This window comes from Microcaecilia unicolor, chromosome 1 (genome assembly GCF_901765095.1).
Source record: "Microcaecilia unicolor chromosome 1, aMicUni1.1, whole genome shotgun sequence".
Lineage (NCBI taxonomy): Eukaryota > Metazoa > Chordata > Amphibia > Gymnophiona > Siphonopidae > Microcaecilia > Microcaecilia unicolor.
Window position 1 is genome coordinate 193642901 of NC_044031.1, and position 17913 is coordinate 193660813.

The 17913-nt window shown below is 43.8% G+C and overlaps 1 protein-coding gene across 1 annotated transcript in view; it reads right to left on the minus strand.

Moving 5' to 3' along the window:
* The window catches only part of CLASP2 (cytoplasmic linker associated protein 2), a 977269-nt gene that overhangs the window by 402427 nt on the left and 556929 nt on the right, over nucleotides 1–17913 (minus strand). The window contains 1 exon segment of the mRNA XM_030203481.1: nucleotides 6671–6838. Coding sequence (XP_030059341.1) covers nucleotides 6671–6838 — 168 coding nt within the window.

Consider the following 17913-nt stretch of genomic DNA (forward strand, 5'->3'; position numbering starts at 1 on the left):
CTCCCGTGGGAGGGCATTCCAAGCATCCACCACTCTCTCCATGAAAACATACTTCCTAACATTTTTCTTGAGTCTGCCCCCCTTCAATCTCATTTCATGTCCTCTATTTCTACCGCCTTCCCATCTCCGGAAAAGGTTCGTTTGCGGATTAATACCTTTCAAATATTTGAACATCTGTATCATATCACCCCTGTTTCTCCTTTCCTCCAGGGTATACATGTTCAGGTCAACAAGTCTCTCCTCATACGTCTTGCAACGCAAATCCCATACCATTCTCGTAGCTTTTCTTTGCACCGCTTCCATTTTTTTAACAACCATCGCAAGATACAGCCTCCAAAATTGAACACAATACTCTAGGTGGGGTCTCTCCAACGTCTTATACAGGGGTATTAAAACCTTTCTTCTTCTGCTGGTCACACCTCTCTCTATACAGCCAGGCAATCTTCTAGCTACGGCCACCGCCTTGTCACACTGTTTCGTCGCCTTCAGGACCTCAGATACTATCACCCCAAGATCCCTCTCCCCGTCCGTACCTATCAGACTCTCACCACCTAACACATACGTCTTCCGTGGATTACTACTCCCTAAGTGCATCACTTTGCATTTCTTCGCATTGAATTTTAATTGCCAAACGTTAGACCATTCTTCTAGCTTCCGCAGATCTTTTTTCATGCTTTCCACTCCCTCCCGGGGTGTCCACTCTGTTGCATATCTTGGTGTCATCCGCAAAAAGGCAAACTTTACCTTGCAAGCCTTCGGCAATGTCACTCACAAATATATTGAACAGAATCGGCCCCAGCACCGATCCCTGAGGCACTCCACTCACCTTTCCCTCCTCCGAGCAAACTCCATTTACCACCACCCTCTGGCGTCCTAATCCAGTTCACCACTTCGGGTCCTATCTTCAGCCCGTCTAGTTTATTCAAGAGCCTCCTATGGGGAACCGTGTCAAAAGCTTTGCAGAAATCTAAGTAGATTACATCCATAGCACGTCCTTGATTTAATTCTTCGGTCACCCAGTCAAAGAATTCAATGAGATTAGTTTGGCACGATTTCCCTTTGGTAAAACCATGTTATCTCGGATCTTGCAACTTATTTGCTTCTAGGACATTCACTATCCTTTTCTTCAGCATGGCTTCCATTACTTTTCCAATAATTGAAGTGAGGCTTACCGGCCTGTAGTTTCCAGCTTCGTCCCTATCACCACTTTTGTGAAGAGGGACCACCTCCGCCGTTCTCAATGTGGAGGAGGTTACAGTTAACCTCCTCCACATTCCTCATAATCTTTAACAATGAGTCATGCTCATTCTGGGCAAATCACTCACTGCCCCAGGTACAAAAACCCTATTGTCTCGGATCTTGCAACTTATTTGCTTCCAGGAAATTCACTATCCTTTCCTTCAGCATGGCTTCCATTACTTTTCCAATAATTGATGTGAGGGTTACCGGCCTGTAGTTTCCAGCTTCGTCCCTTATCACCACTTTTGTGAAGAGGGACCACCTCCGCCATTCTCAATGAGGAGGAGGTTACAGTTAACCTCCTCCACATTCCTCATAATCTTTAACAATGAGTCATGCTCATTCTGGAAAATCACTCACTGCCCCAGGTACAAAAACTTAGATTGTGAGCCCATTAGGGACAGAGAAAAGTACCTACACATAATAAGCATAAACCTCTTTGATTGTACCATAGAAAGGAAAGGTGGTATATCAAAATCCATTGACCTTTATATACAATATGAACTCTATACTAAGATTCAGTGGCCATGTCCTACTGGAAGAACCCCTTGGCTTATTAGTGAGCATCATTCCAGTCAAAGTACATGCAAAACTAATCAAAAAGTCCCATTACTAAATATCAAGATAATGCAATGTTCCATGGAAAGTAACCACTGCTATATACTATAAGAAGGAAAAAAAACACTCAAACTTAAGTAATAGCCACCTTACAAATAATGTAAAGTTGTCATCAATATTATCACAGGCAAAAAAAAAAAAACCTCCATCACAAGCAATATGCTCACCCATGGGCAAACATTGGGTATCAAGCACCAGGAAACATACTACATGTACTTATCTGCTTCATTCTTTGAATCCAGTGCACATCACTTCCTCACAACAGGCAGCGAAGCAAGCACTTCTGTTTGAAGCAAAGCAGGCAGCAAATAGCACACAGGTCTGACGAAGATCTTTGTTCCGCTTGGGTGACAGTACTGATGTATTTATTAGGATTTATTTACCGCCTTTTTGAAGGAATTCACTCAAGGCGGTATACAGTAAGAATAGATCAAACATGAGCAATAGGCAATTACAGCAGTAAAAATATTCAAACAACAATACAAAGTATGGCTTGGTATACTACTTGCAATGACAACACAATATGTACTAGAACATTATAATTGGTAGTGAAGGGTAAGGCAAAGTTGTAACATTTAGATGAATAAGAAAGTAGGAAGAATTAGAAAGTAAGGTGATTGATTTGAAGAAAGTTGCACGTGAAGTCAGAGAGATGGTTAAATGTTATCTCAGCTAGGGTAGGAGTGGATAAACATGTTCCGCTGCAGTATGTGCAGCCTGTGTCAATCCTTGTGTGTGTGAGTGAGACTACTACTACTTAACATTTCTAGAGCGCTACTAGGGATACGCAAGTTACTTCTTCCATTAAAGGCTTAGTTGAAGAGCCAAGCTTTCACCTGCTTCCTGAAGCAGTGGTAGTCTTGTGTTAAGCAGAGCCTTTCAGGCAATGCATTCCAGAGTGTGGGGGCTACTCCGGAGAAGGCTCGCTTGCGGGTATCACATCGTGCTCAACCTCCACTTCCCCACTTGCAAGGGCCTGAAATACAAGACGCTACACGCATCAACCTTTTCCCACATGAGCACGCAGTCTTGGAATACACTACAGCGCAACCTAAGAGTGATTAACGAACAAGCTTCCTTCCATAAATTACTGAAGACTCACCTGTTTGAACAAACTTACGGAAAGAGCCAAAACACAGAGTCCATACTCACTGTTCATCAATGCAACATACATCCACTCCTGATCCCTCATCCCGTAATCCAGTCAATCACACATTTATTCACGGAACTATGTACACCATATGTCTTTGTGTCTAACACTGCCCTTTTAGCTTCCCATTGTCTCCTTCCAATGTTTCTATGTTGATGTCCCATTGCTATACTCCTAATGATATTCGAATGTCTCGCACAACTCTGCACAATGTAATCCATAACCAAGTTGTAACAAATGTATTTCTATTATTCATATCTTATTGTAAACCACACTGAGCCCGCAAAAAGGTGGGAAAATGTGGGATACAAATGCAATAAATAAATAAAATGTCTTTTGGAGAGGGTGTAGTTAGTGAAAGTCCTTGGGGGTGTGTGGAGGATCATTCTATTCTTCAGATACTCTGGGCCATTTCCTTTCAAGGCCTTGAAGATCAGACATAGAGTTTTAAATTTAGCCCTGTATTGTACTGGTAGCCAATTAGTTTTTGCAAAAATGGTGTGACGTGGTCACGTCGCTAGCAACCTTCTATGAGTCTTGCTGCTGCATTCTGAATCAACTGGAGCTGGTGCAGGCCCTTTGTAGTCAGACCATTGTATAGTGAATTGCAGTAATCCAGTCTTGATGTTACCATGGCATACACAACAGGGATAAGATTTACCTTCTCGATGTAAGGAGAGAGGCAGCATAGCTTTAAATAGTAGAAGCAGCTCTTGAAGGTTGCTTGGATTTGGGGAATTAGAGCAAGTGCTGAATCTAACTGTATTGCAAGGTTTCTGACTTGTGATTTGAGGGGGAGTTCATACTTCCCAAAAGGGATTTTGATGTCAGGTATGTATCCACTTGTGTTAGGGACCCAGAGAAGCTCGGTGTTACTTGGGTTCAGGCAAAGTTTGTTGTGTTTAGAGCATTCTTGAATTGATGTTAGACGAGTGATCAGTTTATTCAAGGCTGTAGGTAAGTCAGGTTCAATGAGTATGAGTAGCTGCACATCCGCATAGATGTAGAACTGAGGGTCAATTCACCAAATCAGCTCAGATAGAGGCTTGAGGTAGATATTGAACAGAATAGGTGATAGTATTGATCCTTGTGGTACCCCGCAGGTCAGTGTCCCTGGTGGTGATGAGTTGCTGCCAATCATTATGAATTGTTGCCTGTCTGATAGATAGGATCTGAACCAGGCAAGAACTGTTCCACTGATACCAGTTTCTGTCAGTCGTGCTAACAAGATATCATGATCCACAGTGTCAAAAGCTGCTGAGAAATCTAGCAGTACTAACATCGAGGCAAATCCCTTGTCTCGGCTTCTGTGAAGATCATCTAGCAGGGACACAAGGACCGTTTTTGTTCCATAACAAGGTCTGAATCCAGATTGACATGGATCTAGCCAGTTACTCGTTTCTAGCCATTCATTAAGTTGAACATAGACTGTTTGTTCTATGAGTTTCCCTAGAAACGGGATGTTGGATACTGGCCTGTAACTTTCAAGTTTGTCCTGGTGAAGGTTGTTTTTCTTCAGCAGAAGGCGAACCACTGCCCTTTTTAATGCTGTCGGTAGTTGCCCATTAGAAAGAGAGGTGTTCACAATTTTTGTGGCGCCTTCTATAAGGCCCATACTTGCCTGCTGCACTATCTTTGATGGGCAGGGATCGAGGGAGCAGGTGGTTGGTTGAAGGTCTCTTAGGATATTGTCAAGGATCTCCTCTGTCATTAGGTTAAAAGTGTTCCATCTGTCTCTGTTAGGAGGGGGTGAGTTTGTGCACCCCTGGTTGACTGGTTGGGCACTGGGTGGGATTGCCTGTAAATCCTGGTGGAGACTTTTAATTTTGTTGGCAAATATGCAGCAAAATCATTGCAGTTTAGTTTACACTGGGCAGGCTGGTTTTGTTGTGGGGGTTGCAGTAGTCTGTTTACTATACTAAACAGCTGCTTGGTTGAATTGGCAGCCTGTGCAATGCATTGAAATACTGTTTTTTAGGTGCTGTTAAGGCTTGGCGGTACTTTGCCATGTGCTTCCTGCAGTTTAGCCTGTCTTCATCCAGGTGAGATTTGCGCCATCTCCTTTCCAGTTTTCATCCTTCGCGTTTAAGGATCCGAAGTTCTGGAGAAAACCAAGGTGAGCGGATGTGAGTGGGGCATAACACCTTTTTTAGTGGTGCTGTTTTCTCTAAGGTCTTGGCTAGGTGTGTATTCCAGATGTCAACTTGTTCTTCCACTGTTGTCTTTTCATCTATATGCGGATAGTCCAAGGCCTCTAGGAAATTCTCAGCGGTCAGCTTTTTTTTGTCTCTGATCTCCTTCCAAACTCTGGGAGGTGTCATTTGTTTCAGGTGGTCACTTAGGGAGAATTTAATTAGAAAATGGTTTGACCATGATAGGGTTGTTATTGCAATACTGTTATCCCAGAATTCTGGGATATCCACCCCTTTGTATAATACCAGGTCTAGTATGTGACCCTTTTCGTGGGTTGGATAATTGATCACCTGTGTAAATCCTAGTGCTGTCTATTATTTGTAAGGTGGGCGTTACTTAAGTATGAGACTTTTTCTCCATCTTATAGTACATAGTAGTGGTTACGTCCGATTGGACAATGCGTGATCTTGACATTTATTAACAAGACTTTCTGATTAGTTTTGCTTAATGAACTGTTACTACAACCCGCTTTTGTTAGTATGTGGTACATGCAAAACTAACCCATTTGGAGACATTACTCTGTTACAGAAACCTGAGCTTTAGTGACAAGAAACTGTACCTATTTTTGAAAGTCAGACACTGTAAACCAGCCTAAAGTCAAGTTGATGAAGAAATAAACAATAGATCTCATGGATTCAGAGCATGGGTTACAAGACATCCTGCTCAGAACTACTGCAGATATTACTGCTGTTAATGTTTCAGTAGTAACTTTACTTCATATACTCTTGGTTACTGTTCAGTGAAAATGGAGATTGGTCATCTCAAACTTTGACCTCTTTGTTCATAAATACTGAAATTATCATTCAGTGATTAACTAAGAAGAAAACAGTTTTAGTTTTGCAAGCCCACGTGAAGGTAAAATGATAAGCACATAAGACCTTAACTTTTTACAAGTTAAAAAAATATATCACATACAAAAATGTATTAATGGTATTTTCAGAGAAACTTTAAATATTAGGGAGATCATTTAAACAGAGAAAACCTACTGTGGAGAGGTAATCTAACGGATAGAGTGGAAGTCTGAGAATCAGGGAAGCCAAGCTAAAATTCCACTACTGCTCCTTGTGATCTTAGGTATGTCATTTTATAAATGCCTCAGGTACAGATTGTAAGCCCAGGAAACAGGAAAAATACTTGCTTTGAGCTACTACTGAAAATGGTGTCAAATTAAAAAACCCTTCCCTTCCCTCCTCCTTCTTGCAAATGTCTGGGCATGTTCATATGAAGGGGCATTCATGACCAGAAAGACTAAAAACATTGTCATTTATTGACCTGTACGCAAATTCTGAGCAAGAATCTGTTGTTACATTGTAAGCCCAGGGGACAAGAAAAATACCTACTGTAGACAGAAGTCACTCACCTTGAACTACTACTGAAAACAGTGTGAACTAAATTCAAAATCCCTTCCCTTCTCTCCTCCTTCTTGCAAATGTTTCCTGTACAATAAAAATCACTAAAAAAAATTCTCACTTGAGGCTCTCCTGTGAGCTGGACGATGACCTGTCTGATTGTGGAAGAGATGCTACACTCCCAGATGACTTTAAGCAAGACTGCAGGCTCTTTTGGTAAGATGGCTCAAGAGAGTTGTACAGTGCATCTGTTTCAGCAGGAAAGTGATTTCTCAGTCCCCAGTAAGCCCTGTAAAACAAAACAAAATATTTGACAGGAATCTGTTCAAACACCCAATTACCTATTTTATTGAAGAATTATTCTCCTACAATATCACATTTTACAATAAAATAATTAACAATTGCCAATGCTGTCCATAAATCTGCATTTGTTCACACTGAGGTGTTGATACAAAAACCTGAAAAATTATAGCCATTAACCAAACAGCTTCTAATGCTAGCAAAAATGTATCATCAAGATGCAGTAACCAATGAGCTTACAAATGACTGCTGCATTAAAGTGTGCACTGCTAGAAAAAAAAACACAGAGCACACTGTGGTGATAATCTGCAGCTCACTGTAAAATGTCCCTCTTTCTATCAGTGCAAGAGCGGCAATTCGCTAAATGACAGGAAAGGAGACAAGTGAGCAGTAACCTCAGCCCTAGCCCCCAAAAGAAATCCCCCAATCTCTACTCTCCCCATCCAGTAAATTGGTTATCTAGCTGCACCCCTGAGCCTCCTAGGCCTCTCAGATCACCATCACCAAATGCACCAGATTACTAAATAAGGGAAAATCAAAGTATTTGGCAGACTGACACATGGAAATCAGGTGCAGCCATTTTCCAAGATGGCAGCAAAGAAGCAGAAGATAGTGGGCATTGCACCTGTCTCTTCAAAGTATACCAGAGGAAGGTTTATGGGGTTGGGGGGTACTGCTAGACATCAGAGCTAATGGTTTGGTGGTGGGGGTCAGGGGATCAGGGGTGCCACTAGACACCAGGGATATTGGTGTGGGAGCAGCCACTAGATACCAAAGCTATTGGTTTTGGAATTGGGGAGGGAGGGGAGAGTTGCCACTAGACACCAGGGCTATTTGGAGGGGGAGAATTAAGGGGTGGGTGATTAAAGGATCAAGGGTCATCTCGGAGGGGAAGGGGAGCTATTAGCTTTTCTGTCCTGATGCAGAGGATGTGCGCTAACCCTTCAACGCCTCTTGAATTGGTAAGGCAAAACTTCCCTTGGTTGAAAACCCATGTTGATTCTGTCCCATTAAACCACGTTTGTCTATGTGTTCCGTAATTTTATTCTTTATAATAGTTTCCACTATTTTTCCTGGCACTGACGTCAGGCTTACTGGTCTAATTTCCCGGATCACCTCCAGAGCCCTTTTTAAAAATCACCGTCACACTGGCCACCTTCCAATCTTCAGGTACTACAGACGATTTTAATGACAGGTTACATATTACTAACAGCAGATCAGCCATTTCGTGTTTGAGTTCTTTCAGGAACCTTAAAGGAATGCCTTCCGGTCCAGGCGACTTACTACTCTTTAATTTTTCGATTTGGCTCAATATGTTTTACAGGTTCACCAAGATTTCTTTCAGTTTCTCTGCATCACCCCCGTAAATCTCTTACATCTTCTTCCGTAAAGATCAGAGCAAAGAATTAATTCTGTTTCTCCACTATGGCCTTCTCCTCCAAGTGCCTTTTTGCTCCTTCATGATCTAACGCAGTGATTTTCAACCTTTTTCATCTTGCGGCACACTTACGAAGTGCAAAAATTGTCAAGGAACACCACTGGAATCTAACCCATACTTGCCTGTCCCCACTAAGATCAATTCCATCCCCACCCATACCTGTAACCTTCAGAAGTAGTTAAATCACTTAATTATGTGACTCAAATATATTAGAACACCAGTATACCTGCTACTGGGAAACTAGAACAAGATGGACACAGACACCAGATGCCAACAGAATCTTTCACCTTAGTTGCAAATGCAAAGCATGACTTTCACCCGATACAAAATAAGGAACTGCAAAAACATGCAGACAAAAACTGAAAGCAGAGATACCAGACTCTGCATTTTTCCTACCTTTGTAGTCTGGTGATTTTATTATTTGAAATCATCTTGTTCCCAATCTTTGGCTCTGCTTTCCTGTCTGTGTTCTTAACTCTGTTTCCAGGGTCTCCTTTCCATTTGCAATTTCTTTTCTAACCTCCTGCCCTATGTCTGTTTGGTTCTGATCTTTCACATTCAGTTTTCTTCAATTTCTCTGCCTCCTTCTCAAATCTATCTTGTTTTCCCTCTCTCTTCCCTTCATGTGCAACCTGTCTCCCTTTTTCTCTTCCTTTCTACATATGTGCAGCCTATCTCCCCTCATCTCTTCCCTCCCACACATGTGCAGCCTGTCTCTCCTTTCCCTTTCCCTCTCACACATGTGCAGCCCATCTCCCCTTTTCCCTTCCCTCCCAAACGTGCAGCCTGTCTCCCCTCTTCCCTTCCACATATGTGCATCCAGGTTCTCATCTTCCCTTCCCTCCCACGTGTGCAGACTGTCTTCCCTTTTCCCTTCTACATATGTGCAACCTGTCTCTTTTCCCATTCCTCTCACATATGTGCAGCCTGTCTCCTCTTTTCCCTTTCCTCCCACATATGTGTAGCCTGTCTCCTTTTTCCCCTTCCCTCCCACACGTGCAGCAAGTCTCCCCTTTTCCCTTCCTTCCCACACCATGCAGCCTTTTTCCCCCTCCTCCCTTCCCACCCACATATCTGGAAGCCTGTCTCCTTTCTCTCTCGGGTCTGATCTCCACTCCTAAATTCCACTACCCACTCCTCGGGCCTCTCTCTCCCCTCCGTTCCCTCACCGTCTTTCAAACTTTGTGCTGCCAGCATCTTAAAACATGCCTTCCTCTGGCCATCCCAAGGCTTTCCCTATGCCTTATCCCTCCCACGCGGCAAATGGAAGTCTCATCAGAAGGACGGACCCTGGGGCAGGCCAGAGGAAGGTCTGTTCTAATTCCTGAGAGTAACCACAAAGTTTAAAGATTGCGGCGGCGGAAGGAAGAGATCATAGGCATCAGGCGATTTGCCTGGACATCTGGAGGGGATTCCCTGCGGATCACTTGGGGAGCAACTGCAGCACACTGGTTGAAAAACGCTGATCTAACGGTCCCATGGATTCCCTTACAGCCTTTCTGCTTCTGATGTACCTGAAAAATTTGTTACTGTGAGTTTTTTTTATCTGTGGCAAGTTCTTCTTAAAATTCTCTTTTAGCCTTCTTTATCAATGCTTTGCATCCATCTTGGAAGTACTCATGTTGTTTCTTATTTTCTTCATTTGGGTGTTTTTCCATTCTTTGAAGGACATTATTTTGGCTCTAATAACCTCTTTCACTTCACCTTTTAACCAAGCTGGCTGTCCTTTTCTTTCTACCTTTGTAAATACATGGAATGCATCTGGTCTGGGTTTCCAAGTGGTCTCTATGCCCGATTTAATGTTCCAACCTTTACAGCCTTTTAGCTTCTTTTCAACCATTTTCCTCATTTTTTTTTTTTAATTTGTAAAACTTTTTTATTGTTACATCAAAGAAACACATACATGGAGATTGATTTTCCTATTATGAACTAATACAACAATTTTCCTACTGTGTCCAAAAGATAAGTATATAAAGATCAATACTACCATTACTATCTAATACAACAATGATCTTGCTATGACAATCCTCCTTTTCCATTCCCCCTTTTTTCCCCCCCTCCTCCCTTCCCTCCCTCCTCCCCCCCCCCTTACCCATTCTTTCACCCTTCTTCATTATCCCAATTTCCCCCTCCCCAGCTCATATTCTAAATCATTGTCTCCCTCTCTCCTCCTCTTCCATTCAGCAGCCCTGTTAGGTGTATCCATTCCTCTGCGTTTGGATTGTACTTGCCCTTACGTTTGTCTGTCATCTTTTCCAGTCCCATTAAATCAATCCATTCTTTCACTGTAGGGCCTAGTCTTTGTTTCCATTTCAATGCTATCATAGTTTTAGCTGCAGCCAGACACATACGTTTAATTCTAGTTTGCCAATTCTTTCCCTTTTTATTCCCATACCCCAACAGACACCACATGGGATCACAAGGAAATTGACTTTCTATCGCCAATGTTATTGATCCCGTGACCTGTTTCCAGAATCCCTGTATTATCGAGCACCCCCACCATATATGAAAATATGTTCCCTTCTCCTCTCCACACCGCCAGCATATATCTGTGGTATTTGGGTACATTGCCTTTATTCTATCTGGTGTGTAGTACCAACGACTCATGACCTTGTATGCATTTTCCTTGATCAGCACACAAATTGATGCTTTTTTAACCTCAAGACAGATATTCTTCCAGTCTCCTCTACTGAGCTCTTTTTTAAGATCTTGCTCCCATGCTTTCATATATGGTAACTTTACGAATTCGGTTCCCCTAATATGATCATATAGCTTAGTAATCCCCTTTCCTCCTTCATGTATAGCCCCCCACAAGTTTTCAAACTTTTCACTTTCTAACCAGGATCCCTTGTGCCATTTTGTTGTCATCATGTAATTCTTAACTTGAAGATAAGCATATTGGTCTGTCTCAGGAAGGTCATATTCCCTCCTGAGCTCATCAAAGCTCTTGATACTGCCATCTCTCGTGAATTCCCGAAATCTGATCAGCCCTTTATCTATCCATGATGTCATTATCTTATTCCCTGTCCCACCTGGAAACCCCGGTTCCTGTGTTAGCCAAGCATAGGTTGATCTATTCTGCGAGCCCCTTAGTTTCATTTTGAGGCATCCCCACAGAGTGAACAAGTGTGAGATAAAGGGGTTTAGGGTTAAAGTTTTATATGTGTGTTCTGGGAATGACCCCCAAAGCAGTGCATCCAATCTCCCTTCTTGTACAAAAATCTGTTCTAATCGAGTAACCTGTGAGAAGTCTACCCTGCTCCAAACAGCAATTTGCCTCAATTGTGCTGCCCAATAATACCCTTCCACCCTGTTCCACCTTACCCCACATTATTTTCCTAGATAATCTAGCCGGGTGTCCTCCCCAAATAAATTCCCCCAGCTCCGTTTGTATTTTCTGCAGCTCCCCCTTAGGGACCTTAAGCGGTAGTGTTTGAAATAAGAATAACAGTCGGGGTAATATATTCATCTTGACCGCCGCTATACGGCCCCACCAGGACAGCCATCCCTCCCGCCATTTTTTAAGGTCCTTTCTAATTGCCATAATAAGTGGAATATAATTAAACTGATAATAGTTCTGCAAGGTGTCGTGGTATCTGTATGCCTAGATATCTAAAGCTTCTGCCTGTCCATCGGAGGTTATGTCTCCACCCTAACTGCTCTACTTCACGGTTTTCCACTGTTATCCCCATAAGTTCCGATTTATCTAAATTTACTCGGAATCCGGACAGGTTTCCAAAAACTTTCAATTCTTTTATAAGCACCGGCAACGTTTCTTGCGGGGATTCTATGTAGAAAAGTAGGTCATCTGCGAATAAAGCTGTTTTGTGTGTCCTACCATCCATTTGGACCCCTTTGATTTCCTTTAGGGCCCGGATTCGCTGGGCTAGGGGCTCAATTGATATGGCAAACAATAATGGGGATAAGGGACACCCCTGTCTCGTCCCCCGTAGAATGTTAAATGATGTCGACCATCCTCCATTGACTTTAATCCTCGACTTCGGGCCTTCATACAACCCTTTCACCCACCCTACAAAAGGTTTACCCAGTCCCATTTCCAGTATCACTTCCCATAGATAGTCCCATTCAACCCTATCAAACGCCTTTTCAGCGACTATGGTCAGTAATGTCATGGAATCTCCTCTCCTCTGGGCTCCCCAGGCTAGGTTAAGGGTTCTTCTAATGTTGTCTGCTACCTGTCTGTGCCTGATGAATCCAGATTGATCTTCATGGATAAGGGAAGGCAAAATCCCACTTAACCTATCGGCCATGATTTTAGCTAATATCTTAACATCTACATTCAGCAGGGATATCGGTCTATAGGACCCACACAATGTGGGGTCTCTTCCAGGTTTCAACAGCACCGATATCCCTGCTTCCTGCATACTGTTCGGAAGGCCATTCCCTGTGAAGCATGCATTACCCAACCGCACTAAGAGAGGTCCTAGCTCTTGCTGAAAAATTTTATAATATTTGGCGGTAAATCCGTCTAGCCCTGGGGACTTCCCTCCCTTTAAGCCCCTAATAACCCCTAACACTTCCTTCAGCGTAATTGTACCCTCAATGTCCCATCTCTGTTTAGCGGTCACCCTCTGTAGGCTTAATCCTTGTATGTATGCCCTGATTTCGTCTTTCGACGCTGTGGATTCTTTTTTATATAGGGTTTCATAAAAGTTCATAAACTGCTCCCTGATTTCTATGTCTTGATAGAATAGGGAATCTCTGGGGCCTTTGATTTTGTTGATCGTGTTTTGCACCCTTCTATCCCGCAATCCCCTAGCCAGCAAGTTCCCCGCTTTATTACTGAACTCAAAGAATTTCTGTTGCATTAAGTGCCTATGATATTCCATAGTTTTCATCTGGATCTTTTGTAATTCTGCTCTCCATTTTTTTAATTCAATGAGTTGTTGTGTGCCCCCCTCCCTTTGATGCAGTGCTTCTAGCCTTGTCAGTTGCCTACGTACTTCTAGTTCCCACGCGATCCTCGATTTCTTTTTATATGCCCCTTTCTTAATTAATACCCCCCGCACTACTACCTTCATGGCGTCCCATAACCAGTGCTTTTTTTGTAGAAAAAAAGGTGCCGGTACTCATTATGGGCGGGGTCACCACATATGGCTCCACCCCTATGATAGCCACACCCACATTAACCACACCCCCTATACCAGCCATGGCGCATATAAACAGACATCATTGAAAATATTATAGTACTATAGGAGAAAAAAATAACGTGATTTTTTTCATTATAAATAATCTCTGTAAGCTCTTACAGCTCCAGTATACCTAGTGCAAAATAAGACAGCCAATGCAAATTCTCAAATTGGACATAATTACAAACACTAAAATAAAAATAAAATGATTTTTTTCTACCTTTGTTGTCTGGTGACTGTTTTTCTTTCCATATTGGTCCCATTCTGTGATTCTGCTTTCTTTTCTTTTCGCTTAACTCTTCTGTGCCATTTGTCATTTTTGTCTCCTTTTTCTTTGCTTTCTTCAATATTTTTCAGGCTCTCTCTCTGTCCAGATTTAATTCATTCTTACTATCCATTCTTTAATGTCCTTCATCTACCTGTGGCTTTTCATCTTTTCCTCACCCTTGTTCTCCCCATGCCCCTTCCTCTTATTCTCCAGTCTTTCTCTATTCCCCTTTTCCATCCAGCAGCTCTGCTTTCTCTCCCCATCCTTCCAGTGTCTCCCCTATTTCTTTCTGCATTCTTCCATCCAGCATCTTCCCTCTCTCTCTCCCCATCCTTCCATCTGTTTTCCCCCTCTCTCTCCCCATCCTTCCATCTGTTTTCCCTCTCTCTTCCCCAATCCTTCCATCTGTTTTTCCCTCTCTCTCCCCAATCCTTCCATCTGTTTTCCCTCTCTCTCCCCATCCTTCCATCTGTTTTCCCCTCTCTCCCCAATCCTTCCCTCTGTTGTTTTCCCTTTCTCTCTCTCCCCAATCCTTCCCTGTTTTCCCTCTCTCTCTATCCCCATCCTTCCATCTGTTTTCCCCTCTCCCCAATCCTTCCATCTGTTTTTTCCCTCTCTCTCCCCATCCTTCCATCTGTTTTCCCCTCTCTCTCCCCAATCCTTCCCTGTTTTCCCTCTTTCTCTCTCCCCAATCCTTCCCTCTGTTGTTTTCCCTCTCTCTCTCTCTCTCCCCAATCCTTCCCTATGTTGTTTTCCCTTTCTCTCTCTCCCCAATCCTTCACTCTGTTGTTTTCCCTCTCTCTCCCCAATCCTTCCCTCTGTTGTTTTCCCTCTTTCCCCAATCCTTCCCTCTGTTGGTTTCCCTCCCTCCCCAATCCTTCCCTCTGTTGGTTTCCTTCTTTCTCTCTCTCCCCCAATCCTTCCCTCTGTTGGTTTCCCTCTTTCTCTCTCTCCCCAATCCTTCCCTCTGTTGTTTTCCCTCTCTCTCTCTCTCCCCAATCCTTCCCTCTGTTGTTTTCCCTCTCTCTCTCTCTTCCCAATCCTTCCCTCTGTTGTTTTCTCTCTCCCAAATCCTTCCCTCTGTTGTTTTCCCTCTTTCCCCAATCCTTCCCTCTGTTGGTTTCCCTCTTTCTCTCTCTCCCCAATCCTTCCCTCTGTTGGTTTCCCTCTTTCTCTCTCTCCCCAATCCTTCCCTCTGTTGGATTCCCTCTCCCTGCCAAGTTTGGCGCGAAGACGCGACGCACGCGGCACCAGCCCCTATTTCCGGCCGCTGCTGCTTCTCCTGTTGTTGAGCAGCAGCGGCCGCTACACAAAGAAAAAGAAGATTTAAAAAAAATTGAAACCTGGCTGAAACGCGGCACCCCGGCACTGTAGACAGCCATTAGGCATTGGCTGTTGCCCCGAAACCGCTCCTCCTCTTGCCTCTACGTCACTGCCCCTGGAGGAAGACCCCGGAGGAGCGCAGTGACGTAGAGGCAAGAGGAGGAGCGGCTGCGGGGCAACAGCCAATGCCTAATGGCTGTCTACAGTGCCGGGGTGCCGCGTTTCAGCCAGGTTTCAATTTTTTAAAAAATCTTTTTCTTTGTGTAGCGGCTGCTGCTGCTCAACAGGAGAAGCAGCAGCGGCCGGAAATGGGGGCTGGCACTGCGTGCGGGACATGGACTCACGGGGCGGGGGGAGCAAAAAAAAAAAAGGTGCCGGTACGCAAAAGCACTGCCCATAACACTCCCTCTGAAACCTCTCCGGTGTCATTTAGTTCCAAGTAATCCTTAATGGCCTGTCTGATATCCTGACAATCTCTCTCTCCATCAAGTAGGGATTCATTAAGTCTCCATATCCGCCCCTTCCCTTCTTGTTCCGACCTTTCTATAGTGACCCAAACCGCAGCATGATCAGAGGCATGTATGCCTTCAATCTCTGCTGCTTTTATTTCTCCCCATACACTCTGGCTACCCCATATTGCATCTATTCTAGCATATGTCTCTTGTACATGGGCATAGTGTGTGTATTGTCTCTGACCTGGATGTTTCAATCACCAAATATCTACTAGGTCTAGTTCTCTCATCAACATGCGGATTTGACACCCGTTGTAGCTACTCCCACTTTCCCGCTTGTTGGAATGATCTAGGGTCCCCACCGGATGATTGAAGTCCCCTCCCAACATCACCATCCCCTCTGCAAAGGAAGTCAGTTCTGCCCTAATGGAATCAATGTATCTCCCTTGTCCCGTGTTTGGTGCATAAAGATTTATGAGGGTCGTACTGCGATTATTTATCTTTCCCTTTATTGCTAAGCATCTTCCCTCTTTATCTTTGTATATAGATTCTTTAACAAACTGCAAATAGTCCTTTACATAAATCACCAGTCCTCCTGTTTTGTTCCCTCTTGAATCAGCTAATGCATATCCCACCCCTAGGCCCTTATTCATAATGAGTGATTCATCCTTTTTCTTCATATGAGTTTCCTGCAGCATTATTATGTCACAATTCAATCTACGCAATTCTCTGAAAATTATACTTCTTTTACCCGGATTATTTAATCCGTTAACATTCCATGACACAATCTTCAATCCCCTGTTGCTTTTCCCGCTTTTTGTTATCCCCGGCCCTTCTCCTCTCCTTCCCCCCCTCCCCCCTCTTTCAACTGGCATCCTCCATTGCGTGCCAGTTTTTCCCCCTAGGAAGCCCGCCTTCTTCAGAGCTTGACCACCTGATCATACATTTATTTAAGCATCCCCCTTTCTTTCAGCTTTTACCTTCAGTTCCCTTTAAGCCTGCATCTCTATGTGACCCCTCTCCAACCCCTCCAATACTCTTATTACCTTAAATTAAAACTTGTGTTAAGTTTACATTTAGTCCAGATTAAGTTCAGGTGCCATCTTCGGTTCTAGCCGCTTCCTTCTCACCTCGCGGCGAGAGACGGGGCCTTCCTCCTTCGACCCGCTGCCATCCAGTCTGCTCCTTTCTCTCGGTGTTGCGCTGGGGTTGCTGTCTTATTTCCTCCTTTCTTGGTATATCTGTACATCCCATCTCTTTTAGACTTTTCCAAGCTCCTTGAGGTGTTTGAAAGCGTCTAGTAATATTTCCCACCGTCACTTGCAGCCCAAACGGAAACAGCCATCTATAGCGCAGTCCAGATTTTTGTAGATAGCCCGTTATCTCCTTGAAGTCTCTTCTGCGTTGTAGCGTTTTCCTGGCTAAGTCCTGAAATATCCGGATTTTGACTGATTTCCAGGTGATGTCTCCCAATTCACGTGCTCTTCTCCTTATCTTTTCTTTGACTGGGAATCGGAGGAAGCAAGCTACTATGTCTCTGGGTATCCCATTTCTGGGAGAGCCCAGGCTTCTGTGTGCTCGCTCCAGTTCAACTGGTTCGTGCTCTTCTCCTTCCCCTGCATTAGTTTCCTGATTTAGCAGAAATGCACACATTTCTTTTACCACTTTTTCTGAGTCCTTATATTGGTCCTCCTCAGGGATGCCCCGGAATCTCAGGTTGCACCTTCTTGTCCGGTTTTCCAGATCCTCCATCGTTGCATCCATCTCTGCCCTTGTCTGTTGTTCAGCCTTTAGGGCTCCCTGAAGATCCTGCACCTCCATCGATATTGCCTCAATTTTTTCTTCATTCTCCCCGAGCCTGTTTCCGATCTCTTTAACTTCTTCCCGTAGTTCAGCTACAGCAGTTTGTATGCTGCGCCTTGTTGTCACCATCTCCGTTTTCAGATCTTTGAACCATCGTATGAAATCGCTTTTGCTGATCTCTTCTTCGTTCTCGATCTGTTCTTCGGGGTCTGGGTCCGAATCGCTTTCTTCGGGCGCCATCTTGGCTCCTCGTGTTCGGGACCCCGCTCCCTTTTTAGCGCTCGGAACTTCCGGTGCAAACTTGAAGTTCGCCAGCTTTTTCTTTGCTGCCATATCTCCGGGTCACTTTAGCTTTTATTTGAGGGTATTTTCTTCAATTCAATGCGAGGGACGCCTCACTTTCGCCCTAAATGGAGCGGAGCTCGACGATCAAGCTGCCATCTCTTTCAGCTGACGTCACTTCCTCCATTTTCCTCATTTTATCATAGTTGCCCTTTTAAAAATGAAATGTTACAGTAGATTTCCTTTATGACTTCATTCCAGATAGTACTTGAAACTTGATGATCTTATGATCACTGTTACCCAGCGGACCCAACACCATTACCTCTTGTACTATGCCCTGCACTCCAC